The sequence below is a fragment of the Epargyreus clarus genome, unplaced genomic scaffold (assembly GCF_041222505.1).
Source record: "Epargyreus clarus isolate Ecla_fem2 unplaced genomic scaffold, WU_Ecla_fem_2.2 ptg000032l, whole genome shotgun sequence".
Taxonomy (NCBI): Eukaryota; Metazoa; Arthropoda; class Insecta; order Lepidoptera; family Hesperiidae; genus Epargyreus; species Epargyreus clarus.
This window is the reverse complement of record NW_027332237.1, coordinates 10614534-10642502: the sequence shown is the minus strand read 5'-3', so window position 1 is coordinate 10642502 and position 27969 is coordinate 10614534. Positions and strand designations below refer to the sequence as shown.

The following is a 27969-nucleotide window of genomic DNA, read 5'->3' as shown; positions in this document are numbered from 1 at the left end:
ATAAAGGGCGTAAAGCGGAACCCGGTTACGTTCAGCTCGTTCCCGGGCCCGGGATCGATGGCGCTGCCTTGTATCTGGTTTTTTCGGACACTATACCAACCGGGAGGGGTGAACGAACGGAGTTATGTAAGGCGGGGATCGATACGGGCCGACATGCGCGCACCCCTGCCCGAAGCCTGGCAATAACGCTCGCGCGCGCGGCCTGTACGGACGTGCCCTATTTTGTTTTTACCGCGTTTTTCGTTTCCCTTTCGTTCTTTCCGTTTATGATTTAAGCCACCATGTCGAAAGGCGATGGTGAACAGCAAAACGGCTCCGGCGAGGAGTCCAAGACCAACCTCATCATAAACTACCTGCCCCAAAGCATGACGCAAGAGGAGATCCGGAGCCTGTTCTCCAGCATCGGCGAGGTGGAGTCCTGCAAGCTGATCCGGAACAAGGGCGCGGCCTTCCCCGACGCGCTCAACCACGCGCTGCACGGCGGCGGCCAGAGCCTCGGCTACGCGTTCGTCAACTACCACCGTCCCGAAGACGCAGAGAAGGCTATCGCCACCCTCAACGGACTTCGCCTGCAGAACAAAACCATTAAAGTGTCCTACGCCCGGCCCAGCAGTGAGGCCATCAAGGGCGCCAATCTCTACGTGTCCGGATTACCGAAGACCATGACCCAGGCGGAATTGGAGCGCCTCTTCAGTCCCTACGGACGCATTATCACATCTCGCATTCTCTGTGAAAATTCCGGAGGTCGTCCCTTCACCGGCGGGGAGCAAGGATTGTCCAAGGGAGTGGGATTCATCCGCTTCGACCAGCGCGTGGAGGCGGAGAGAGCGATCCAGGAGCTTAACGGAACGGTGCCGAAGGGAGCCACGGAGCCGATCACGGTGAAGTTCGCTAACAACCCGAGCAACAACGGCAAGGCGCTGGCGCCGCTCGCCGCCTACCTGCCGGCGGCTCTGCGCTTCCCGGCGCCCCTCGGACGTTTCAGCTCAGGCAAGTCTCTCCTAGCTATCAATAAAGGTCTACAGCGCTACAGCCCCCTGGCGGGCGAGTTGCTCGGAGGCGTCTTGCCCGGCGCCGTTGGATCGGAGTGGTGCATTTTCGTGTACAACTTAGCGCCGGAGACAGAAGAGAACGTGCTGTGGCAACTGTTCGGACCGTTCGGCGCCGTCCAGAGCGTAAAGGTCATCCGCGACCTGCAGACGAACAAATGCAAAGGGTATGGCTTCATCACTATGACTAACTACGACGAGGCGGTGGTCGCCATCCAATCTCTGAACGGGTACACGCTCGGAAACCGAGTGCTGCAGGTCAGTTTTAAGACCAACAAGATAAAGACCATCTAAATGGTCTCACACGGCCTAGCTGGACGCTAGGACGGCACTGCAGGTGCGCACCCATACATACCCAATACGACTGTGGCCTACCACCCGGCCGCCACCGGCGGACAAACCGCTGCTGCGATTTGACCGCCAACCGACACATAGTCCTGATCTTTCTGTGTCTTCCCGATTAGACGACTCGCCTTCCGCGAGTCACTTTTTGTATGTTAATATACTAGCTATTGTAATCGAGTGGCTCCCTCGTAGTTCTTTGTTTACCGCTCGCCATGTTCATCATTGCGCAAGGATCTGGGTTAAGTGTTACGGAAATCAAAATGGCGGAATGAGAAGTGCGCATGTCCGGATAAAATGGCGAACGCTGAATGAGGAGCTACTTCGAGCGTGCAATAATAAATTAAGATGGAAGAAGCATTTAATGCTAGCGTGTAGCATCAGCATTACAACCGTACATATTGATAATAGTCAATAATATGATGACAATCAACTTGGCTTATGAAAGGTTGTGGTTATCGGAAAATAGGTTTCGATTTTAAATAAAGTAAATTAGCAATAATAGCCTAATGCTATGCTCCCAAAGCGATCATATCTTAACGATTGTATGTACGGGCCGGCTCGGCACGAATCGATGTTTGCCAAATATTTCGACTAACTGTCGCTCACTTTACACACTATTGTAGTGCGTACCGGCCACCACCGGGCGCACTCTCCAAATAAATAGATGTTATTGTTAAAGATTGGAAAATATATATTATCTATACGTATATTTTAATCATATATTAATCTAAGTAAGGATGAAAACTAATCAAAAACTGTGATAGGTTTTGATAAAATTTTAAAAATAAACGTAAAGACCTTCGCGAGACGAACTTGGAACGTGGCGTACGATGGGCTGAACGGTCCATCCTCGAACGAGGCGAGGGCGGCGTGCGGTCGCGCGAGTGATCGTACGTCGCCAGCACGGACGGTAAAGTAGGTTAGTTTTTGAGAAACATTTTGGTGAATAGAAACCAGATTACGCTTAGGCTCGTAGAGGGTGTCGAAAGCGCCCGACGCGAAGTCAGAAGATGGGGAAAATCGATTCAGCTGTTCTGGGCAACCGGGCGGGCGGGGCGAGCGGGGCGGTGCGGGGGGTGCGGGCGTGCGCGGCCCGGGCGGGGGTCGCGGGGTGATGGGGGTTGCCCGGGCCGCGAGCGAGACGGAGCTACCGCCTCGCGGCCTCCGGGACGAGGCTCGTTCGCGGGACAATGGTGCATAACTATAACTAGTCGTGATGTCGTTCAAAAGTATAATCGATGTCTAAACATATTTGATCGGTACCTGCTATTTAATAATGTATGGATGCGTCCCTGCGTCTATTCGAAGTAGGCTTTAATTGTCTTAGTTTAAATGGAAATTTGTATATAGAAAAAAAGTTGTTTAATTAAAATAATAATTAAAATAGTATTCTCGCCGCGTCGACACGCCACTGGTACCACCACACACTTCGACCGACAAAGACCTATTGATGAAACATCGAACTTGAATAGATATAATATCGTGCCGTCCTAACGACCCTACGATTTTTGTAAAAAAATATATACTTAAATATATGTAAAAACAGTTTTGTAACATTTCAGATATTACTAATAGGTACACATAAATTACCAGAGATGGAAAAATAAAATTTACAAGTATTTATATATTTATGATAAATGTAAAACGTGCAATAATAATAATCATTAATTTAATGAGAATATATTAATGACTCGAGGAGACTTGCTCGACGAGCGTCGACGCCGGGTTATTTACTATTTATTGTATCGGGCGAGCCACAATTTACATTTCTTTAAATTTAACAAAAACTCAAAAAAAAAACGCTTAATTTAATTCCGCTAATAATGCTTTACATTCCAATTTGGTAGTGTTAATATGTTTTATTATTAGGTGTACTGTATTAATTTAGTCGAATTGCGAGTTACCGTCGAGACTCTGAATGCCGTGTAATAAATATTGACGAATTGACACATTAGTCAAATAGACATAATAACGTGACGTAATTAACCAGTTAATGTCAATGACGAATTAACGCAATTGACGTCTTTGTTTCCGATACGAGAGGAACCACAAGAAGCGGCATTTAGGGTCTCTCTATACAGTAAATGTATATTTATTTTCGGTTGAATCGTTTCAGACGATAAAACTATAGATATAATGACGGATGAGGGGAGGTTGATGCACAAGTTTTGCAAAGCTAAATTATTAATTAATAATATATTAATTATTCTACTCTAGTATCTCTTAGGTTAATAATAGTTGTTGTGTTTTGTGTTGTTTTGACTCAGCATGAAAAATCAACTAGGTATCTAGTCGTTTGGTCCGCCGCGGCCGACTATTAATAATATTAAATATTTTGAATAGTTGAACGCATTAATTAATGTTACCCGTACTTAATGATTTCAACATTAATTTAGTGTATGTGCAATTAATTGTATTTTATGTCTATATTTATAATAGGTGTGCATTTAACTTTATTATGATGGTATTTTGTAGTAGCGTTCGATATTGGGGAGATAACTTAAATTGATTTATTTATTAGGGAAATATACGAGGCACTTATCCACATTTGATTGTGAGGAGGCAATACAAGTTCCTTTGGTGAAGATAGAAACGGGTATATCGGGATATTATTTTGGAAATGTAATCTATTGTTCCGGATCATTTAGCATTCGTTTTCGCATTATTGTATAATGTACGTCGTTTGGATCGAAACAAGAACACCAAAGTATTTAATAAAATCATCGACTTTTTAGATAATAAATATTGATATGATAATTGTGAAAATGCAAATATTTTGGATTGAAATGTTGGTTAGGATTTCGGTAGGTATGGTCACTTAATGCGGACCTATTAGTAGAATGTTTTGTGCGTTCCCTTCTTCTTTCGGTCATAATTATTAAAATTAATAATAATTATAAATTAATAATAGTGCTCAATAGCATAGAGGGCGCGAGTCCGAATTTAGTATAAAAACTGGAGAAGCAATAATTGATAATTGTGAATTTTTAAACCATACAAACGGGTAGGTACGCTACAATATAATTAACTTAATATTTTTGTATGTATTTTAAAAATATACTGTAATTCATATCTTCATAGTTGTAAGCGGCCGACTTACAAAACGTTCTACTAATATTACGTGATTAGCGCATTTATGACTGAAGAGCATCAGATATGGTAGGAAACTTCTAATGAGCAATAATAAAATAAGACTTAAGGTATTCGTGTAGTTAAACTGCTTCCAATATTTCAGCCCACTTAAATTGGGCGTTTTCCAAATATCATTTGGTGTTATTGGACAGTCATAAAGGCGTTAAGCATCGCAGTCTACAGACAGTCCATGGACCGGTGGGTCTCGTGGAGCCACGTAATAACCCCAGTAAGTGACTAGGGACAATCTGATTATTATCAATAGCATAACGGCTACTTTTTGAATGGTGTTTTGATGCATTTTTTAAGAAAGTAAAAAGTAATATTTAAAAATAAACGTAATTAATTGGCAACACAGAAACAATACTCTAATACGCATAGGCTAATTAACATTGAGGCTGTGAAATTAGCAAAAATAAAATAAAATACACGTGGCGATTGATCGTATTTAATAATGGTATGCGTAAGTGGAATCTCGGTGTGGGGATAGTTTTTTACTCAAGCAGAAATGAGATTTGAGTGAATACACGCGCGTTTTTTAGACATTTGTAATTGACGTTAGTTAACGCGTTCGACGCAACGCATTAACGAGTCGACGCGACTCAGATGTCATTTCTCCTCTTCATTCTGCGAGTGGACTGTCGCGTACATCATAATATATGGTTAATGTCCCATATTTAATAAGTAAATCAATTGACAATTCCGACGAAAGCGTGAAGTGTTGACTGTCCAAATTGAGTTTGATATAATAGTGGGGAAGCGTGTAGCATTTTTTATGCAATCGTAAGATGCTTATTCATGATAGGTGATAAGGAATGGCCTTAGTCTCGGGCATGCACAAAGCACAAATGAAAAATGGCCGAGCCGTACGCGATTCCCATAGTTAAGACACAAATTGAAGAAATGAAATCTTCCATAGGAAATAAATACGTAAGTTTAAATGTACTGAGCGTCGATATATTTCAATCGGCTCGTGTGTTACCATACTCGATGCGATCTACTCTAGTCAAATGCTCAATAATAAAATATAGCATCTAGTATAGTGTCACAGGCCGGAATCGACGACCCGCGAAGCGCCCTCTGTCGCCGGACAGCCGGTTGAAGTATTCCGACGTCGCAGGCAACTCGAGACATCGACTAAATGTGTTACTATTACTTCATACGTCAAAATGCTAGAAAGATAATAAACATTCGCATTGCACAACACCTACTCTTCTGCCGCTGCGGCTATCGTTGTAAAATTATTAAATAAAAAAAATAAACTACGTTTGCTCATCAGGTACTTCCTCGTATTTTGGAACCGTTTCTCTAGTTTAGCTTTAGCGTACGTCGTTAATAGTTTTATAATGTATAGCCTGTGGTGCGGCACTTGCCTTCCTATCGCATGGTCATCGTCATAGAAACATACGGTGTTGTTTAACGCGCGTTCCTGCTGCGGCTGTATCTATACTTACCTATATGTTAGTAACTCGAAGTTTATCTCCTTAACGTTTAGTTCCATCTATCTCGTCTTCAATTTTTGCATTTTCTCCTCAGCCGCCAGCAGTTGTTCCCGAACTGCACCCTGTGTCTACGCATACAATCATCATAGACAGTGAAAATCTAAAAAACCGGAGCAGGCGCTATTATAACTTAAATTAGGAACACCGACAACGGTGAAACGGCAGATTTTCAAGAAATCAATGCATCCAAAAAGGTTTACGCAGTTGGCTAAGAAGCAAGTTGCAATAAATATGTAAATAAACAGAGAACGGCATCGGTCCAGCTTCGGGTGAGCTAATTGTATCCAAATAGTTTCGAATTAAAAATAAATAAAAAGTAATATCATGTAATATCAATTTCACTGTCTATTTATTAGGTTATCGTTTTCGGTGTTGATTCCTCTAATTAACTGCACTGTACAACGGTTTGTTTCCATTACGCTAAATTTTCTGACGGCTTTTTGGCTGAACGTTTTCGCCGAAATTAATCCAGCGAATGTTTGAATCGAATATTTGAGTATCGCGATCGATGTGACGGTGGAACTAAATCGAAACTGTATCGGGTATCACAGACGCCAGATTTTATTCTTGGAAATAGTCCGTTTAAATTTTCAGGAACTATTAGGATGTCGTATCTTTGAACCAACGGAATAGGCGCGTTTTCTTCAGAGATATGTAAGGTTCCGTGCCTATGCGTTGGCAATTTGAATTGGTATTGGCTCATTCTGGCGGTTGATGGTCTCGTGACGGAAACAAACCAACAGTACTGTGCAGAGTAGCATGTGATACTCTTAGTCATAACAGTAGTCAAATATTCATTCATATTCCCATAAGGTAGACCGGACCGAACTTGGAAGTTAAGAGGTCTTTCCGATTCACCCCGACTTCCAACTGTCTTGAGTGTTAAGGCTAGAATAATTAGTCAATGCATCGTAAGATAATAAGAATCTCAAGAGTAAAGTATTGTTAAGTATTTTACCAACAACGTAAGGTGTACTAGACAATGGAAGCAATGATATTTATTATTATAATGAGATTATGAATCGGTCAGCCAATCTCCTCGTTCAAGCTAGCTGACATCACTTTGATACAAATACGTATTTTATAGTGAAAAAAAATTTTTGAAAAAAAAATACTTAAAACACTTAAGATCTTCCGGTATTTAAATCAATGTTGACGTTTCTTTTGTCTTTTTATGATTAATTAAAATATTAAGATGTAGGTGTCTGTGTTGATCTATAACAGATTTAGTTGATATTGTGGTGACAGGGTGGCCACGGCTCTCGGAATTGTCCGAGCGACCTCAGGCGCTGTGCTGTCGATTGTGAATATATATGCTCGTTTGGTTCCCAGGGCCGTGCTACTAGCGGTACCGCGTACGCCTAAGGTTAGGTATTTCTATATTCTTATTGTGTCTGTTTAAACAATTACCTCTATTTCATTATAGCTTTTGTGGAGACTATATGATTTGCACAAGAAACAGTAGTGGAATTAAGATCGAAACTAAACCTGAGACGTCGCCGTCTAACTGTGAAATGCTGAGCGATGTATCACTGTATAACGAGATTATTTCACAGCGAGATTGGCGACCATTGCCTACGATCAGTTTTAGTGTCGTCTTAGATAAATGTTGTTCCCAATAATTTGTAAGAGAGTGTAGTTTTCCAAAATCGCAATGGGACTCGCATCCTGAATCCCAATAGGTTTTTCGATTAATGAATGCATTTTGGAAAATTGCGCTATACCGTTCTTTCTTTGAAGTACGGATAGAAATTTTTAAAAATACTCATTCCTAAAAATAAGCATTATTAACCAATATTTACATCTGTAGTGGTTACTTGGCTGTTTTTAAGTAATTTATTCATTAATATTTTCACGTAATTTATGTGTCTATAATTATTAATTTATTGGAATTAATTATAATTGAATAAAAAAGATATGGAAAATGTCACATTCTCTTCACTTTATACAATAGTTTTTACAATATGATATTTAATATCCTCAATGGTTGTAACTATACATTTCTTGTTCTAAATATATAAAAAACCCGAAATTTGTTTCTTTTATTTATTTACCCCTTACCTTAAACTAATTATATATGCGCCACCCTCTAACAGTCCACAGCTGGACAATATCCTCCCCCAAAAAGGGAAAAAAGAGTTCAATGCGCTTGGCTGTGCGTGTTAATGATTGCTCGCAATAGAATAACTATATTTTTAATAACATAGTAGTAGCGAACGAGCATGCAGTCCACCAGGTGGTAAGGAGCCACTGCCGTCCATGCACATCTGTAATCAGCTTTAAATAGAACTGGAGTGTGACTTGAAGTCTGTCATGGAAGCGTTACTACAATTACTACCCTGAAAGACTAAGTTGAGTCGCAGTATATAAGTTTACCATAGCCTTCAAACCAGAACACAGCAGCGCTTAACATTGCTGTTATCAGGCAGATATAAGTGTGACAATGACGCCCCTAGAGTCGAAAAAAGTTTACCATCTGAAAAACAACTTAATAAACCCATTTACAAAAAATACATACACAAAACTTTTTAACATATAAAACTAATTGTAATATGAATAATTAACAACATAGACGTTTTTATGGCATCATTAATTAACGAAACAGACCTCTTACGAAGATACTTCTTCACGCTCTCGAAATCTGATGACTTTATTAAAGTGTATTATTATTTTTCTATTATAACTGCGAACTGCGTAATTACTTATTTTATTATTATTAATTATGTTTTCTAAATTATTATGACATTATTAAAGATAATTAAAGTTCATTTGCGATTAATTATTATGAACTAAAGTGAACAAAAGCTTCAATAAAAGTAGATTTTTATTAATTAGAAGTAGCAGACGAGCATGCAGTCCACCTGATGGTAAGTGATTACTGCCGCCCATGGACATCAGTAAATGCCATGGAAACCTTGACACCTCCTTAGTCATCACATATAGGTAATAAATAATGACATACCATAGCCCTTTGACTCACAAATGACTCCGGGTTCGAACCCCGGTCAACGATTTCGATTTTTATTTTCGGACTGAGCATTTGTGTACTTTAGCAGGTATTTGAAAGAAAGAAAGAAAGAAACATTTATTTCGTAGTGGCACTACAATATAATAATAAAAAAGAAAGTATTAAATAGATGAGCAAATAAAAAAAATACAAAAAATAACAATAGTAATAAAATAAAAGTGATATTTGCATATGTTTTTTAAATATAATATAGTCCAGACCGCATGCAGTCCACCTGATGATAATTGGTTACGGCCGCCCATGTACACCTGTAGTCAACCCTAGATAAGGTTAGTCCTACCTGAGATCGGTCACAGATGCATCGCTACCTTCGAGTTAAGTTAGAATTAGATAAGTATGTCTTCCTAGTCCCTACCATACTCTCCAAACCGGAACACAATAGCGCTCAACACTGCCATTATTGGACAAAAATAGTTTTTTTTTATATAATATAGGAATAGCCGACGAGAATGCAGTCCACCTGATAGTAAGTGCCTATTGCCACCCATGGACATCTGTAATCAACCCCAGATAGGATTAGATATACCTACCTGAAGTCGACCACAGATGCGCCGCTACCCCTGAGGGCTAAGCTGGAACGCCTCGGAAAAGTATGTCTCCCTTACCACACCCTTTAAAACGGAACACAACAACGCTTAACACTGCCATTATTAGACAAAAATAGGTGAAGCTAGGTGCCCCCGGAGTCAAGCCTTAAGAGTCCTACCATGTTAAAAATACTAGTACGGTCACAGTATAAGGATCTATAATTTCTACTGTGGTAAGGTGCTATAAGTGTAGAAGATATCAAATCATCGGGTCGCAGCTTCGGCACGTGTGAAATTGTGCGACGCGGTTCCTTCCTTCAAGGGTACCTCTGTGAGAACTTACCTTCATCAATGCGGCAAGATCTTTTATGAGTAACCGATTAGGCTATTTCTTAGCATCGTTAGTCATTAGTCAAGCGTACATTAGCCATTAGTAAAGTTGTTATTTTACAGATAGACCATTTTATAACATAGATATGAGCATAATAATAGATTATCAGTAATCATGAAGACAGCAGTGGGATATGGGATTTCGCTAAGTATGCGTTTTTGAAATTGAAGTAGCGAGGGACTCAGTAGTTCACATCTTAAATGGTCACTGATGAAAATTTCTAATCAACTCCAGATCAAATTGCCGTCTTATCTGAGATCGGCCACAGATGCGATGCTACCCTGAAGACTAAGTCGAATGCCTCTTGTCTTTACCTTACCACTCTTCAAACCAGAACACAGCAGCACTTAACACTGCTGTTATAAGAAAGAAGTAGGAGTGTTGCTTCGCAAGTCGAATCACAAAGGATTCTAACATTCAAAAAGTTTATTAGAAATACGTATTAGTAATGTGAGAACATAAAAATATTTTTGCCTATGAGGCGAAACTAAAGGGCTAAGGGTATTTAGAAGGGGCGCTACCCCTAATTAGAGATTACTGACCATTAGTATATCCCTCTGTTATGACTTTTTATGTATAGAATATCGTCAATATTAACTTTATATGCATTACATATACATTACATTTGCAAGATACTAAATTAAATATATTTTTTGTCTGACTGTCTCACAAAAGTTAAACTTTAAAGTAAGAAATTTACTCGTAGTAAGTTACTGTAATTATATGATTTTAATTTGAAGCCTTCTTTACTACTTCTTTTATAATATTGCTGTAACAAATGAGCAATGCAATCCATCTGATGATAAGTGGCTACTGCCGCTGGACATTTCTAATCAATCCCAGACAAGATTACACTGACCTGAGGTTGGCCACAGATGCGTCGCTACTCTTGAGAACTAAATTAGAACTCCTCAGATAAGGAGGTATGTCTTCCTTGCCACACCTTTCAAACCAGAACACTCAAGCGCTTAAAACTGTTGTAATGAGGCAGAAATAGGTGTGGCGGTGGTGCCGCCGGAGTCGAACCACAAAGGGTTCTACCACCTTCAAAAACATACGTTTCTTCTTTGGCTATGGTTATATTATCGCTGTACTATGTCTCATTCTTCGACACGCCCTGTAGGGCTGTAGCAAAGATCTTCATCCATCCATCCATCCATCAGCCTTTTGAGGTCCACTGCTGGACATAGGCCTCCCCTAATTGTCGCCACTCCAACCGGTCCCGTGCCCTTTGAATCCAGCGGTTTCCCGCGGTCTTCTTCAGGTCGTCGGTCCACCTGGTCGGGGGCCGGCCTGAACTCCTTTTGTCTACGCAAAGAGCTTAACGGATATTGTTTAAATTATATTTAAGTAAATCATTTTTCCATTTCAGAAATTTCACAACGTGTACTGTATTTCATGTAATACAAATATTTGACAAATTAATTGCAAAAGTAATATTTGTTACCCAAAGCCGAATTTAAACGAGTATAATGACACAAAGCGTTAGTACCTGTGCTTTGAAGCCTTTGATGTCAACTGCAAATATTAATTACGAACGTTCGAATGTTCAAAGCGAGTCAAAAGCAAAAACATGTCCGAATAGCCAAAATATAGGCACGTCAGGGACAGAGCTCATATCAAAGGGACATTAGGCTATTGTTGTAACGTCAGCGAGTAAAGGTAAAGTTAAAAGATCAAAGGTTTAAAAAGTTAAAGCCTAGTGATTGTAATCCTCTCGTATCTCTGTTTTTTCGAAGTGGTGTGCATAACAAATTAGATACTAAGTAGACACTCTTGAAAAAAATTCGCTTCAAAACACTAGAGATCAACCTACAATAGTAAGAGAGCCTTGTAAGAGAGAATTAATGCCGAAAATTTCGCTTCTCGCTCACCTACAGTTGGTATGTCACACGTTTTACCATCCCCCATCCACTAAGCACCCTTACTACACCCCGTCCACCCCTAGTAATTAATTATTGACGGATTTATACGTACTATTGTGCAAAGATAATAAATGTAATGTCACGCTCGTATGTCTCTTTGTTGTAACTTGTAAAGTGTTGCTTGGCTATAAATGTAATAAATATCAATCCTTTAACAATAGGATGTTAGAAACATACTCAGGTTCTAATTTTTTAAGCTTTAACCGACTGCGTAAGAATAAAAAACCTAGAGAATTATTATCAAAACAAAAAATATATACACGTCAAATAGATGGTTATCGAAGTGAGGTGTCTCTTCTTTGGAAAGTTTCTTATAAAATGGACTGGTTAAAAAGCTAGCCTATATAATTTTCATATTATATAGGCTAGCTTTATATTATAATTTTCGATTTAGACGAATCCAACGACACCTTATATATAAAGTATATACTTAGGGTAAAAAATAAGAAAATTAAGTTAACCTCGCCTGCACACCTTAAAATACTTACTTTACTAATTTTAATAATTTAATTATGTTTAATTGATTTTCCTTCTCACTTAATTATTTTTAAGTAGTCGGGTTTTTTAAGCGACTTCCAAAAGGAGTTCTATGTATTTTGTTGTTTGTTTTTATAGTGATTGTTTATTACTAGTGCTTATTTCATTACAAATTTAACAATTTGATTACTATTTTAATAACAGCAGTGTTAAGCGCTGTTTTATTATCGAGCACGTTTATCGATTTTATTTCACTCCTTTATTTTTTTATCTTACCGAGAGTAATGTTTTTCGTGTATTTGAAGGATCCGTGTTCTTTGTATGCATGTCTTATTTGGAAAGCCACACAATCCAAACGGCTTGACAGACTTTAACACATATCGTAGGATTCATACAAAATGTATGAGTGACATATATTTTTTAAAAGTCAGTTTAATTAAAATAAATAATAAAAGGTACATTTTATGCACCGTTTTGAAGGGGTTGAATTTATTCAGCGATGATTCAAATTAAACAAAATTTCTATTAAGGTGTTGCTGTATTGTTTTCTAATTGGTAGGTACGGATATTACCAATTGGGTAAAACCCTAATTGTCTCCTATTACCGAGGGTTGTTCAACATTAATATTTCAGGGTAGGTTCCGACCACGGTTCCTACATTACTTTTTACGTAGGAAGTAGCAATCACACATATGGCCACCTGGTACTAAGCGGTCACTACCGCCCACAGACATCCGTAATCAACCTCAGATAGAATTATAGTCCTTAGAACGTTTTTAGGGTTCCGTACCCAAAGGGTAAAAACGGAACCCTATTACTAAGACTTTGCTGTCTGTCCCTCTGTCCGTCTGTCACAGGGCTCTATCTTTGGAACCGTAATAGATAGACACTTGAAATTTTTGCATAAATTAATATAATGAAATGAAATGAAATATATTTATTTTGTATAGGCCAACGACGGCACTTACAAATTATCAGTTACAATATTTTTCTTTAACTACTACCGGATCGGAACGCGACCTCTACTGAGAAGATCCGGTAAGAAACTCTGTGGGTTTGTCTTTTTCTTAATAATAAGTATTCTCTTTTTTTAAATGCCATCATTTTTACATATAATTAATAAGCTCCAGTAAATTTTAATCCATCCCAGATAAGATAAGAGTGTTACCTAAGATCGGCCACAGGTGCGTTGCTACGCCTGAGGACTAAGTTGGAAGTAACACAAATGGACTTAAGTAGGTGATTTATGCTTTTATGTGGAGAGGCATAACTCTCTTAGTTCGCACAGCCCCCCCCCCCTTCCCCCGGATCCGAAATCGCCTACAATGGTAAGATCTATGTATCCATCTCCCATCGAAGATAAATATTCGCTTTGGTTTAGACTGACATAAATATAGTCAACTAGCTGACCCGGGAAACGTTGTGTTGCCATATAAATAAAAAAAAAGTTAAGAGTGAACAACCCTTATCACTTACGGGTTTGAAAAATAGATAGAATATTTGAAACTGCGATGGTAGCGAAGTCTGTCGAATCCAATGTGAAACATTCCAAAATCAACAACTACTTACAAATTAATTAAAAAAGTCTTTTCCCACGTAAATTGTGAATCTAAACCATTCTCAAGTCCCCTTGAACACACACAACAAATTTCATCAAAATCAGTCCAGTCGTTTAGGAGGAGTGACATACACACGCACATAAGAAATATATATATAGTCAATGTTACAAGATATGAAAACAAAGGAATCGATCTTATCATGAAATATTTTATTTTCTTAGTATGAAAACGTAATAAATAAAACATAAGTGAAAAAATGATTTTTTTCTTAATCTACTTGAGGATCTAAGCTAGAGAACTGTACTAAAACTAAACTATAGATCTTAGTAATAGTTATACTAGAAAAATAACAAAAACCAAAGTAATGAAAATCAATCGTAACAGACATCAAAACAACCCTTAATTACGAACGGACGGTGCATCATACAACCCCTACCTCCCTTTGTCTATGTAGGTTTAATTCGGACAGATGCACCCCAAATTGGAGGCAGTGGTCAGGTTTCATAGAAGCTCCCCCGGAGCCCGAATATAGATTTATGATTATATCTATTTGTGTACGGGGGTGCACATGCGCAGAATCTATCCCCCCTCCTCCACCCCCATCCCAGTAAGGGTGGTAATAATAATAGTGATTTGCGCTTCCATCCGGGTGTCGTTCGATTTGATTCCGAACAAAGCTTTGATGTGTACGAAAAATAATCTATCATTTCGAGATTTTGCTATTTTTCGAAAAAGCAAATAAGTCGTCTTACGGTAACTGGTCACTACTGTATAGACATTTTTTCATAATACAGTAGCAGACGAGCATGCAGTCCACCTGATGGTAAGTGGCTACTGCCGCCCATGGACATCCTGAAATCGGTCATAGATGCGCCGCTACTCCTGAGGTCTATGCTAGAATACCTCGAAAACGTAGTCTCCCTTACCACACACTTCAAACCAGAACACAGCAGCGCTAAACACTGCTGTTCATAAAGCAGAAATGGGTGTGGCGGTGGTGATGTCAGAGTCGAACCAAAAAGGTTTCTACCATCTTCAACTTATCAACTGAAATGGCACGCATCGTTTAAGTGTTTCTTAACACTCGTTAAGAACACGAAAGCGCTTTACACTGCCTGGCACATAATATCGTTAATTAAGTAGTATTTCCATTTCTGAGGCTGGGTCTTTACACAATTAATATTATTTAGGTCATAGTCAATTACGCTGAGCTGTGAGATAGTAGATTTATGCTAATAAAATAAACAGCTAAGTAAACTTTGAGAAATGTAGACCTCATAATTTTTTTCTTCGCGCTTAAATCTAATAACAATAATAGTTATAACTTCTAAGAATCTATGTTTCGTACTTTTGAAATTAGGTCGAATTAGGAATCAAGTTCAAAGATGGCACCCAGAAATCCAATACCTCCAGTGGTATCGCTACTACAGCAATCGAACAAAGGCTTTCTTTACATTGTATTTGATTCTTATGGCCTTTTTTATCCCGCTGCTGGGCACGGGTATTCACAACTGGGAAAAAACCTAGAATCAAAGTGTAAATCTGTTTACGTATTTAACAAAGTCCCGAAAACCATACAACATATAACAGCTACAGTACATTCAGTATTGAACAAAATAAATACCAAAATACAGGATGTAAGGGAGATTGCGGCAGAGAGAGACGGGAGATGCTGTGTGTGGGTGCGTGGGTGTTGGTGTGTGGGTGTTACGTAATCGGATCTCGCGAGTCTAACTAGAGCACTTCAAAGGATCGTAATATAATGTTATTTCTAGGTACTCGGTAAGCTGATTTGATGATATTACGTAAGTATCTAGGTATAAAAATTAATTAATTAGTGTACTATTTAAACAGCCATCCTATTTTTATTAATAAAAATATCGATGAAAAAATATCGTGTGGTGAAACTAAACAAATTAAAGTTTATAAAAACTCTCAAAGGTGTACGAAGTCTCCTAGTACCGTATGATATGTGTATATGTAAAGATAAAATCCTTGCTAGTACCTATAGAAAGTGGTTCGACCCTTTATGCTATGATTCTGGGCACCACCACCATACCTAAATCTGCCTTATCTTATAATATATTTTATAATTACCAGTGTTCACTGTTCAGCCCTAGCGAGTTTCGATTTGAAGGTTGTGACAAAGAAGACATACTTTTCCGAGGCGTTCCAGCTTAGTCCTCAGGGGTAGCGGCGCATCTGTGGCCGACTCCGAGGCGTTCCACTTTAGCGGGGTAGCGGCGCATCAGTGGCCGACCTCAGGTAAGAATATCTAATCATATCTGGGGTTGATTACAGATGCCCATACAGCAGTAGCCACTTACCATCAGGTGGACTGCATGCTCTGCTACTCCTATATAATTAAAAAAAAACTTACTACTGCTACTCATATACCTATTATAAAAAAAAGAATGACAGTGGCCACTTACCAGTTGAATCACATCTACTTGTTGGCAAGTTCCATATTATAAAAAAAAACTTTTATTAATACCTTTCTTTACAAAATAGCACAAATTCTAACAATAGTTCTAACAATTGCACATGCCGCGAGGTTTCTATGCACCCCATACAATAATATTCACGCCTGAATTTAGAGGTCAGTGACCCCATGGGGTCGATGAGCCATCACGTGTATCTCGTATCTCTAGGGGTGATGCGGAAATTAGATATTTGTTATAGATTAATGAGTATCTGCGGTCCCGGCTTTGTGACGTCAGATCCTTAGATCCAGTTGGTTAGATATCAGAACGTATAAAAAACATTCATAAGGTCGTGTCAATTCCAGAAAAAACTTTTTCTTTTTTTTATTGTTTAACTTAACGATTAGGCAGACGTACTACCTGATGTAAAGTTGTCAACGCGGCCTATGGACATTTGCAACACCAGAGGAGTCGCTAATGCATCGCCGGCTTTGTATGAGAGCTCTTTTTCCACATGCACTTTGTATGAGAGCTCATGTTATACATGTTATAGCGCTCTGGGAATACCTCGGGAGGAAGTTCATTCCACATCTTACACGTTCGTAGCAAGAACGTCCGTGCAAACCGAACCGTGGCGGACCGCCACGAGTCCAGTTTGTGTGGATGGAATTTCATCCTTCGGCGAGTGGTGCGATGGAGGAATGGTGACGTAGGCACCAGGTCAAATTTTTTATTCATTGTTTGTGGGATACATTAAATAATAACTTTAAAGGTATTGTGACGATGTTGGTTAATTTTGTTATAAAAGAAGCAGTAGTCATGCAGTCCATTGTCTATCAAATGCCAAGTGGTTCGTCTTTAACCCTTTATTGTCCCAATGCTGGGCATAAGTACGAGTTTTCTCTAAAATGAAGTTTAGGCATAGTCGATCCCGCTGGCCAAATGCATATTGGTGGATTTTACAAACATGATAATTGACTTCCAATACACAGATTAATACGAAAAATCAGCTGTGCATGATTGAAAGACTGAGTTGATACTCATCCTTTCAGAGTCAGAGTTGATACTCTATCACTGTATTAGTTACCCATAGATTACTTGAAGTATTGGGGGACTATTTTGAAATGCTTCATATATCTGCTATCATGCTATCGTCAACTCCAAATAGTATTAAAGTTTTGCTTGTTTGTTTTCACATATTTTATTACACCTAGGTATTTTTGCCTAATAATGAATAAGTATTGTTAAGGTATTCTGTGTTATATTTTGAAGGGGGAAATAGGTACTTATAAAAATGAATTGTAAGTCATTATAAATTGCATGCCTTGACAGGTGGAATTTGGCGAACCTATTCTAACGTAACCTACCCATTTTCAGGCAATAAATGATTTGAATTTGATTAATAAACCCTAGGCGTGCCAACTAAGTCCTTAGGGGTAGCAACGCATCTCCAGCCGACCTCAGGTCTTAGCAATCTAATCTTATCTGGGATCGATTACGGATGTATATAGGCAGCATTGGCCATTCACCATCAGATGGACAGCATTCTCGTTGGTGCCACCCATAGATTAGTAAAGATACTTCGCCGCCTTGAAATTTAATGAAGCCACAAACAGCTGATTTGTAAGTTCTTTTTTTGAATTCTTGACAAATAAAAACATTTTTAGTGAAAAATTACGAATAAATAACTAATACTGTGTAATTTACATAATAAATAAATAATTATTTCAAATATTATAGGGACATTTTAGCACGGCGACGTGGCAAAACTTTTTTACGCAACTATTTCAATTGTCAAAACTAGTTACATTTTCTTGTTAGGAGTGAGTAATCTTTACTAATCTATGTATTACACCTATTTCTGCCTAACTTTCTTTCTTCATAACAGTACGTATTGTTAAAGTCTAGTGTATTCTAGTTTGAAGGGGGGATATAGGATACTTACCAAATTATAGGCATGCCAACTAAGTTTTTAGAGGTAGCAACCTAGCAACGCATCTGTACCCGATCTCAGGTCTTAGAATTCTAATATTATCTGGGATCGATTGCTGAGGCAGCATTGGCCATTTACTATGAAATGAACAGCTTCCTCGTTGCTGCCACCAAAGTATGACCAAGGATTGTACTATTTTATACTAAATCTATGTTTATACCATAGATTAGTAAAGATTACTCACTCCTAACCAGAAAATGTACTCAGTTTTGAGAATTGAAATAGTTGCGTAAAAAACTTTTGCCACGTCACCGTGCTAAAATGTCCCTAAAATATTTGAAATAATTATTTATTTATTACGTAAATTACGTAATTATTACCTAAATTAGTTATTTATTCGTAAATTTTCTCTAAAAATGTTTTTATTTGTCAAGGATTCAAAAAAAGAACTTACTAAAATAAGCCGTTTGTGGCTTCATTCAATTTCAAGGCAGCGAAGTATCTTTACTAATCTATGGTTTATACCCATAAATACTGCGTTTTTGGTGTTCTACTTTCACCTCTAGCTGGCATACTTTTAAACTAAAATTATTAAGTAATCCAAATGAAATAAGTTTAGGTATGCGTGTTTCACATTACGTGAGTCGGCGTTATTAAGCAACCCTCACGAATCTATTAGCCACCCTTATTATAGTGGTCGCGGTTGCCATGACGACGTAAATAAGTAATCCTAGGTTCTTATGGGAACTACCAAGGGGAGTCATTAAAGGTTTTAACCTATTTACGTATAAGCGCTGCTGTTCTGGTTTCAAGTAAAGTAATAAAACTATTTCTTGATCCAATTCACAACTTTTTATTCCCGCGCAAAATACAACTCAAACGTCAAGAGCGTTCTTTTTCTTTATGCTAACTCATACAGTCTCATACCTGCCAGTGATTATATGATTAGAACTTAATATTATAAAAATAACATCATGAAAACACGAAATCATTAATTAAAATAATAATATTAAAATAATTTAAATAGATTTCTAACAAAAGGAACACAACACGATTGTAACATATCATGTCGTAAAATGGCAATAACACTTTTTAAGCCAAATTTAAAGTTCCTGACGTACGTACATAATAAGAAAATTACGAAATGTGCTTTAGCTTAACCTGTACGTATGTAACGGAATTCGTAAATTCGATTTTTACCCACTTTGAACGATCATAATCTTTAAATTTTATTTTTACCCGCTATGAAAGGTCAGTTTAATTAAAACATTTTTTTTTATAATATAACAGTAGCAGACGAGCATACAGTAGGTCGGCCACAGATGCGCCGCTACCCCGGAGGACTAAGCTGGAACGCCTCGGAAAAGTCTGTCTCCCTTACCACACCCTTCAAACCGGAACACAGCAGCGCCTAACACTGCTGTTATTAGGTAGAAATAGGTGTGGCGGTGGTGCCGCCGGAGTCGAACCACAAAGGGTTCTACCACCTTCAAATTATTAAGAATTATCAATAACCGATGACAATACACAATTTAAATAATTTTGTCCCATTGTCCTCATTCGGATTAACGATTTTAGAGACGATGTTCAAGCGCCTTAGAGAAAGTTCATTGCAATGTTACTGCACGATGATTGCAAGAATTATTACTTTTTAGTTTATTTAACTATAAAATTGTGGTTTTTACTTTATTTTAATTATATTTTTTATAGTAATTTCAGATATTTCCATTGAAGAAAATCACTTTACTTATATACTTAAAAATATAGTTTACTTTTTTTATAATTTGGACATTTACTGTATACTAGCTGACCCGAAAAATGTTAAGGGTTAACAACCCTTATCATTTAGAGGGATGAAAAATAGATGTTGGCCGATTCTCATAGATACCGGATAAGCACAAAAAATTTCATCAAAATCGGTCAAGCCGTTTCGGAGGAGTATGGCAACGAAAACTGTGACACGAGAATTTTATATATTAGATTATTTATCGATTTTTCTTTTCTATGGTACTGTACATACCCTTTCTTTCTTTGTTATTTGTTTTCTCATGGACATTGTTTTAATTATTATTAGCTTGGTTTTGAATTTCAAGATCTGTTTTTATTATTATTATTTTAACGTATTTATGTTAATTATTCAAATTGTAATTTTTAACAATCATTTTTCATTAGTGACTAAATAAATAAATAATATAGGAGCAGTCCACCAAACCTGATGGTAAGTGGCTACTGCCCATGGATAAGTTATCAAATCCAGATAAGAAGTTATTCCTTCCTGAGGTTGACCATAGATGCGTTGCTAGATCCTTAAGGACTAAGCTGGAACGCGTCGGGAAAATGTCTCCCTTACCACACCCTCCAAAACAGAACTCAGCAGCGCTTAATACTTTTGTTATCTGGCAGAAATAGGTGTGAAAATACACAACCTCCAATGTACCTTTAAATAGAACTTTAATATTCTCATTCTCATCTTAATTTGCAAGAGGACTCAAATGAAGAAAACCAATAAGGAATTATGAAAACGAAAGTTGTAATTTTTTTGCGAAATATTTATTTTGGATTATTCCAAATAGATTTTATAGAAACGTATTTATTTTATTCTTAAGCTAAGACACCGTGTTCTCCAACTTCACAATAAAACGCCTCTGAACCTGCAACAAATTAATAAAATTAATTAAAACCAATACATACTCCTTATTATTATAATATTACTAGCTGACCCGGCAAACGTTGTGTTGGCATATAAATAAAAAAATTAAGGGTGATCATATCCCTTATCACTTAGGGATATGAAAAATAGATAGTAGCCTATTCTCAGACCTACTGAATATGCATATAAAATTTGGTGAAAATCAGTAAAGCCGTTTCGGAGGAGTACGGTAACTACCATTGTGACACGAGAATTTTATATATAAGAATATGATGTGTGTTACCTTTGTGTGTGCGGACGTGGTGTCTCAGGTCTCCGATGGAGAGGAATTGCTTCTGGCATACTCTGCATGTGTAGTGGTAGCTTAGCGCCTAGAATTACACCAATCAATAATATTAGAGTAGAATATATAATATTAGAGTAGCAGACGAGCATGCAGTCCACCTGATGGTATGGCTACTGCTCCCCATTGACATCTCCCTAATCAATCCCCGACAAGACTAGAATCCTACCCAAGGTCGACCACGGATGTGCTGCTACCACTGAGGACTAAGCTGGAACGCCTCAAAAAGTATGTCTCTCTCACCACACCCTACAAAGCAGAATACAGCAGCCCTTAACACTGCTGTTATGAGGAGAAATAGGTGTGACAGTGGTGCCGCCGGAGTCGAACCACTGAGAGTTCTACCACCTTTATATCTTCAAGTTGCACTTACTCTAACATCACATATGTCTGAAATGTTTTCAACTGAAAGCTAGCCATTATTGGTACACATATTAGTAGATACCTTATACAGACTTGGCCAGCATAGTGGATTACGGTCTAATTCCTATCATACAAATAAACAAATATATTAACTTTAACAGATATATACGTTCTGGAAACATGTAGTTTTGTAACAAGGCATAAAATACTTTTAGAACAGCCAAGGAAATGTATCCAAAAAATACAAGGAATCCTGACAGACTAGTTTTTTCTGAACCACCACGTACATCCCTGCTCCTAAATAACGCATACAGCATGTGTATAACAATTTATAATAGACTGCCTGACATTTAAAATTATACCGGAAAATTGTTTAAATTAAAACTTAAAAAATTCTTATTAGAACATAACTTTTATGACATTCATGAATTTATGACATTTAATATAAATTAGTTAATGTTTAATATAGTGATAATATATAAAGTAATGTTGAATCTTTGTGAATTAATTGTATTTAATGATATTGAAATTGTAATATTTGCATGTTATTAAATTAATATAGCTGAATATGATACTAATGTATTGTAAGACCTGTAATGACTGTAATATTCATGGCAAATAAATGATTAAATGATTAAAATACAGGGAGGAGACTTTAGTATCAATAATTATGGTAATAATGATGGTTGATTATGACCATGACTTGTTGTTTATTTTATTGTTATTTACTTGTATTTGCATAAATAAGTATAGATATCTCACCGCCTTGTAATTGAAGGAAGCCATTAAATGACTTAAACGGCTGACAGTTTTGTCAGCTATTGAATGGCTGTCATGGCAATTTACGCGGAACAACGCCGACATGCGCAGTTAGAACGAAGACGTCATCATCAGTTAGACGAAATCGAAGAAAAAGTGCGGAGAAATTTCTTTTCATTCATAAATGATCTAAAGACTACATTTTGTTAATATTTCTCCAATACAAAAATAGATGACAGTGAGAATTTCAATTGTCAAAACTGGTTACATTTTCTTGTTAGGATTGAGTAATCTTTACTATTCTATGGGTATTTGTTTAAATATCAACATATTACAATTTATAACCTAAACCTTTAAGTAGGATAGACAGATTTAATTTTAATATCAAGTAATCTAACTAACCTTAGCCAAGCAATGCGAGATCTTCCTCTGGTTTCTTTTAATGTCATCAGCAGAGTGAGACTTGAGATGTGTGACCAGGTTGTGTATGCTGATGCAAGTCCGACCACACACTGGGCAACCCACTTGACCTGGGGACAGAAAAATATGTTTTTTTTTTTTTTAATAATATGTGAGTAGCAGACGAGCATGCAGTCCACCTGATGGTAAGTGGCTACTGCCGCCCATGGACATCTGTATTCAACCCCAGATAGGATTAGATATTCCCACCTGAGGTCGGCCACAGATGCGCCGCTACCCCTGAGTACTGAGCTGGAACGTCTCAGAAAAGTCTGTCTCCCTTACCACACCCTTCAAACCGGAACACAGCAGCGCCTAACACTGCTGTTATTAGGTATAAATAGGTGTGGCGGTGGTGCCGCCGGAGTCGAACCACAAAGGGTTCTACCACCTTCAGTATGTAACTCTAAATCACTATGACCATTTACCATCAGATGAATTGCACGGTTGGTTATTACTTCTACAATATATTTATTATTTATTTAAAAGGGACAGTATTTTTACGTGACAATGTCATAAAGAAACATTGATGAAAAATTGCATATCACTGAATTTCCATTATTTTGTATTGTTGTAAGAAGGCATTTCGATAGCAGAACTATTTAAATTGCTAGCTGTGCTTTTTTATAATATAGGAGTGCTACAGCAGTAGCCAGTTAACATTAGTTTGATTGCACAGACATCAGTCCATGGACATACGTAATCAACTCCAGATAAGATTAGAATCCTACCTGAGGTCGGCCACAGATGCATTGCCACTTTTGAGGCACTCAGACCTACTGAATATGCGTATAAAATTTGACGAAAATTGGTAAAGCCGTTTCGGAGGAGTACGGTAACTAACATTGTGACACGAGAAGTTTATATATAAGATTATTGTATAATGAACATACGTTTAGCATTCTTCCCGGTGCCTCTCCACGATGTCTGGTAGCACGGTGCACACATCTTGCAGCTCGTCATCTCCTCCAGATAGCGTTTTTCTTCCTCAGCACCTTCGGGCTGTTCACTGGAATAAAGATAGAAGCTTTGTTAGAATGATTTGATTCTTTGAAGCTGAGCTACTGTAGGAAATAATCACTAATCTATACATATAGCAGTGATAGCCTAGTGGTTAAGAAACTCGGCCTCTTGATCGAGGGGTCCATGGTTCAAATTCCAGGCACACACTGATTTTTCAAAGTTATGTGCGTATTAGAAATTAATTATCACTTGCTAAACAGTAAAGAAAAAAATCGTGAGGAAACCTGCATACCTGAGAGATTTATAAAAAAAAACTCAAATGGAATTTGAAGGTGGTAGAACCCTTTGTGGTTCGACTCCGGCGGCACCACCGCCACACCTATTTCTACCTAATAACTGCAGTGTTAGGTGCTGCTGTGTTCCGGTTTGAAGGGTGTGGTAAGGGAGAAAGACTTTTCCGAGGCATTCCAGCTTAGTCCTCAGGGGTAGCGGCGCATCTGGGGTTTATTACAGATGTCCATGGGCGGCAGTATCCACTTACCATCAGGTGGACTGCATGCTCGTCTGCTACTCTTATATAATAAAAAAAAAAAAAAAAAAAAAAGTCTACCAATATGCACTTGGCCAGCGCGGTGGACTATGGCCTAATCCTTCTCATTCTGAGAGGAGACCCGTGCCCAGCAGTGGGACTGTAATGGGTTGATGATGACTATATAAATAAGCCCATATGACATCTCTCATAATACAGCTGTCATCACACTAGTGTGTCACAGAAAAGGATCTATATTCAAGATGACACTAACATAATCATGAACCCATTACTGTATTGATAGACTTCACATGCCTTAGAGATTTTTCAGATCTCTCAGGTATGCAGGTCCTCACAATGTTTTCCTTTACCGTTAAATAATAATAAAGCATTGTAGAAAAATTGGAGATGTGTGCCTGGAGTTCGAATCTCGGACCCCTCGACCGAGAGGCCAAGTTTTAACCATTATCATTGCCTATATGGTACTGGCATACATATAAATAATTTTGGACTTAGATGCTATAACCGAAATGGCTTGAAAGATTTTAACAAATGAGGTATCATTGGATTCATCTAAATCATGAAAATAACATTGGCTATATTTATAAACTCTTGGTTATTATATTACTTTTCTATTTAATAAACGCTTTAAACACTTTCTACACTCACAGCCCCACACTAGGATTCCCTGTATCGTGGGCGCCATAGACACACACATAGACGGATACACAAACACCCAGACCCAGAATTCTAGAGACCCTAAATTCATCATTTTAATATCTGTCTAGGCAGTAATAATATTACCTAGTACTTTCAAACATCTTGAACACCATAGACAGTGCATCATCAGGCTTATACGCAACCAATTTCTCCTCCTGCCCATCTTTCTCTTTGGTCAGGATCACCTCCGACCGACTGTAGACAGGTCTACGTCGCTTAACTTCCCCCAGCTTGTAGGAGTTGAGGATCTTCTTCTCCCGGTAACGTGGCAGCACCGACTGGATGACATCAGACTTTGTGTCTCCGGATTTATTGTCTACTGATATCTTACTCCAGAATGTTGTTTCTGTTTTATCTGAAATAGATTATGGCAATTCAATTTGTTAATTTTATTGTTAATAAATGTATTTTATTGTATCAGGCGTTACTTTGCGGAAATCCATGCTATTAAGTATGTGCATACTGCATGGTTTAAAATATATACCATCATACATATTTGTAGCGGATTGTTGTGAAGTAGTTTTAATCTTAACTTAATGTTAATAAATGTTATATTTGTATGCTATTTATAAATATTAATTTACATGTTATTGCTACTTGATCAATCGAAGAGTTAATTGATTTAAGTTTAGGTTTAGGTTTAGGTATTAGAATCAGAGCAGAGACTTTTAAGAGGTCTCTAGTGGGGTTGAGGTATGTGGTGGTGCAGTGGGGAAACATTGATAAGAACTGATGTGAATGATCGAGGTGGATCATTATTTTGTTGTGCTTTGGAGCGTGTAGTCACTACCTTGAACCTGCTGCTCAAATCCTTTGTTTGTAAAGTAATAGTAGTAGTATAGTATAGTTGTTTTATAAATTCGAAGTTATAAATGTTAAGAACAATAAATACTCTGATTACTGTATTTTTGCCTGCATCTACCCTATGACAATGCCCACAAAACCCATACATTCTATCAATGATGTCGATGAGAGCCGTCCTTCTCCGACATATATTTTATTTTCTAGACCTCCCCCACTTTTGAGAAACGACCTATGTCAGAAGTAAAACTTCTTGGGTTGCAAGTTGTTAACATAAACATGATACATGCTTCAGGAAAGACTGTTTTATTTAAACTTTGTAAACCTATGGATTACAAAGGGTGAACTACCCTAATACCTGCTGGAATTTCCAAAAACAACCGTCGGTGATAGCCAAAAGTTATGGTAGCTTTGGACATAATATAATGCGATATATTGTTGAGAAGTTATGTTGGCTTAGTTACAGATGTCCAAGAGCAGTGACCATCTATCATCAGGTCAACTGCATGCTCAGTTTCTACTGTGTCATTATATATAACCACTAAACCAATAGAGGTTATAGGAACAACTTGTTATTTATTAATTATCTTAATACTTTGAAGGAAGAACCCTTTGCGGTTCGACTCCGGCAGCACCACCATCACAGCTATTTCTGCCTCATAACAGCAGCGTTAAATGCTGCTTTTTTTTTGGTTCGATGGGTGTGGTAAGGGAGACATACTTTACCCAGGCATTCCAGCTTAGTCCTCAGGGGTAGTGGCGCATCTGTGACGCACCTCAGGTAAGAATATAAAATCCTATCTGGGGTTAATTACAGATGTCCATGGGCGGCAGTCACGACTTACCATCAGGTGGACAGCATGCTCGTCTGCTACTCCATTATATAAAAAAAATACTTACTGGTTTGCTTATTAAACAGATTCCTGATAACAATAGTCCGTTTCGACGAAGTAGCTTCCCCATTCCTCGGCCGCAGCGGCCTGTCGTAACTCTTAAACTGTTCTAAACACAAATTATTCCAATGCCGCAACCGCCGAGTATCATTCTCATCCTTCAAAATCGCTCTAACAGGTAAACACAAAGGATCGTCGAAATCAGGGACTCTTATCGTCAAATTACGTCGATCCATCTCTTCTATAGGCTTTCTCTTCAATACCTTACGGACTTCGACAGGAATGGGTGACTGTTCATACTTTCGACGAATAGGCGTATGGATTTGCCGCGGCGTGTTTGTACGACGTTTACGACCTCTCTGGGGCTTGTCGTCCGTCGGATCGTAATCAGAGTCATCTTCGTCGACTTTCTTCCGCTTTCGTCGGCGTACGTAGGGGTTCGGATTTGTGCGTTCGACGAGTAGTGGAGGTATAACTGGGGTCGGTTTCTGGATTACATGGGCCGGCGGTTCCTCGTTTACCGGTTGGGATTGCACGCATTGTTGCACAATGTCTGCGTCTTCGTCGAGGAATTCGATCTCGTCACCGTCGTCAATCATTGTTAAAATTTATATAATATTTAAGATTTTGAAGCACCACGCTTGATGTGTTGATACGCTTTTGACTATAACTTTGACACTTTTGTTTTGAGTTTGACAGTGAATAAATAGCAATAGTACTAGGGATTCAAAAAAGTAATCGACTGATTTAAATATTCATGTAAACGATTATTACATCGATGTTTCTGTTTTCTGTTAATATCGTTTTTAATAAGGAATATGCACATTTTTATTTTATTATTTTAAATCAACTGTTACTTCGTTTTAACATAGTAAAAATATGAACAATTTTATTAGTGTTTGATTTTTTTTTTTAATTTTTTAAAGTATCGATAAAATTTGACATGTTTGAACGCCGCCATTTTTCGCGCTCCTTTGAATGATGTCACGTAGCATGATTTGTATTGATATTGATGATAACTATATGTACATTAAGTTAATATTTAAGGTTTTCTGATTTTTTCGCTATTTACATCATGGGAAAGGTTAAATAACTACTTTATAAATATTTCCTAGAGTTAGAGCAAAAACACTACTATAAAGACATTATATAGTGTTTTTTCTGTTGCAAAACATGCAAAAATACGAAAAAAGTGGTG

At 37.9% G+C, this 27969-nt stretch overlaps 3 protein-coding genes across 4 annotated transcripts in view; 2 read left to right on the top strand and 1 right to left on the bottom strand.

The window, feature by feature from the left end:
* The window catches only part of LOC140755020 (G protein-activated inward rectifier potassium channel 3), a 502832-nt gene that overhangs the window by 90872 nt on the left and 383991 nt on the right, over nt 1–27969 (top strand). The gene's annotated exons all lie outside the window — the stretch shown is intronic.
* Nucleotides 173–8052, top strand: LOC140755052 (ELAV-like protein 4). Of its 2 annotated transcripts, XM_073090236.1 has the most exons (2): nt 173–990; nt 6063–8052. In XM_073090236.1, exons 1-2 carry the CDS (start codon nt 282–284, stop codon nt 6122–6124), a joined length of 771 nt encoding a protein of 256 aa, XP_072946337.1. In that variant the 5' UTR covers nt 173–281; the 3' UTR covers nt 6125–8052. The 2 variants fall into 2 exon arrangements, with proteins under 2 accessions (XP_072946337.1, XP_072946336.1); XM_073090235.1 differs by having other exon boundaries at nt 173–8052.
* LOC140755089 (uncharacterized) lies at nt 20824–27464 on the bottom strand. The gene is made up of 6 exons (XM_073090286.1): nt 26779–27464; nt 25162–25432; nt 23759–23874; nt 22809–22936; nt 21225–21312; nt 20824–20942 (listed from the first exon to the last, which is right to left on the bottom strand). Exons 1-6 carry the CDS (start codon nt 27368–27370, stop codon nt 20893–20895), a joined length of 1245 nt encoding a protein of 414 aa, XP_072946387.1. The 5' UTR covers nt 27371–27464; the 3' UTR covers nt 20824–20892.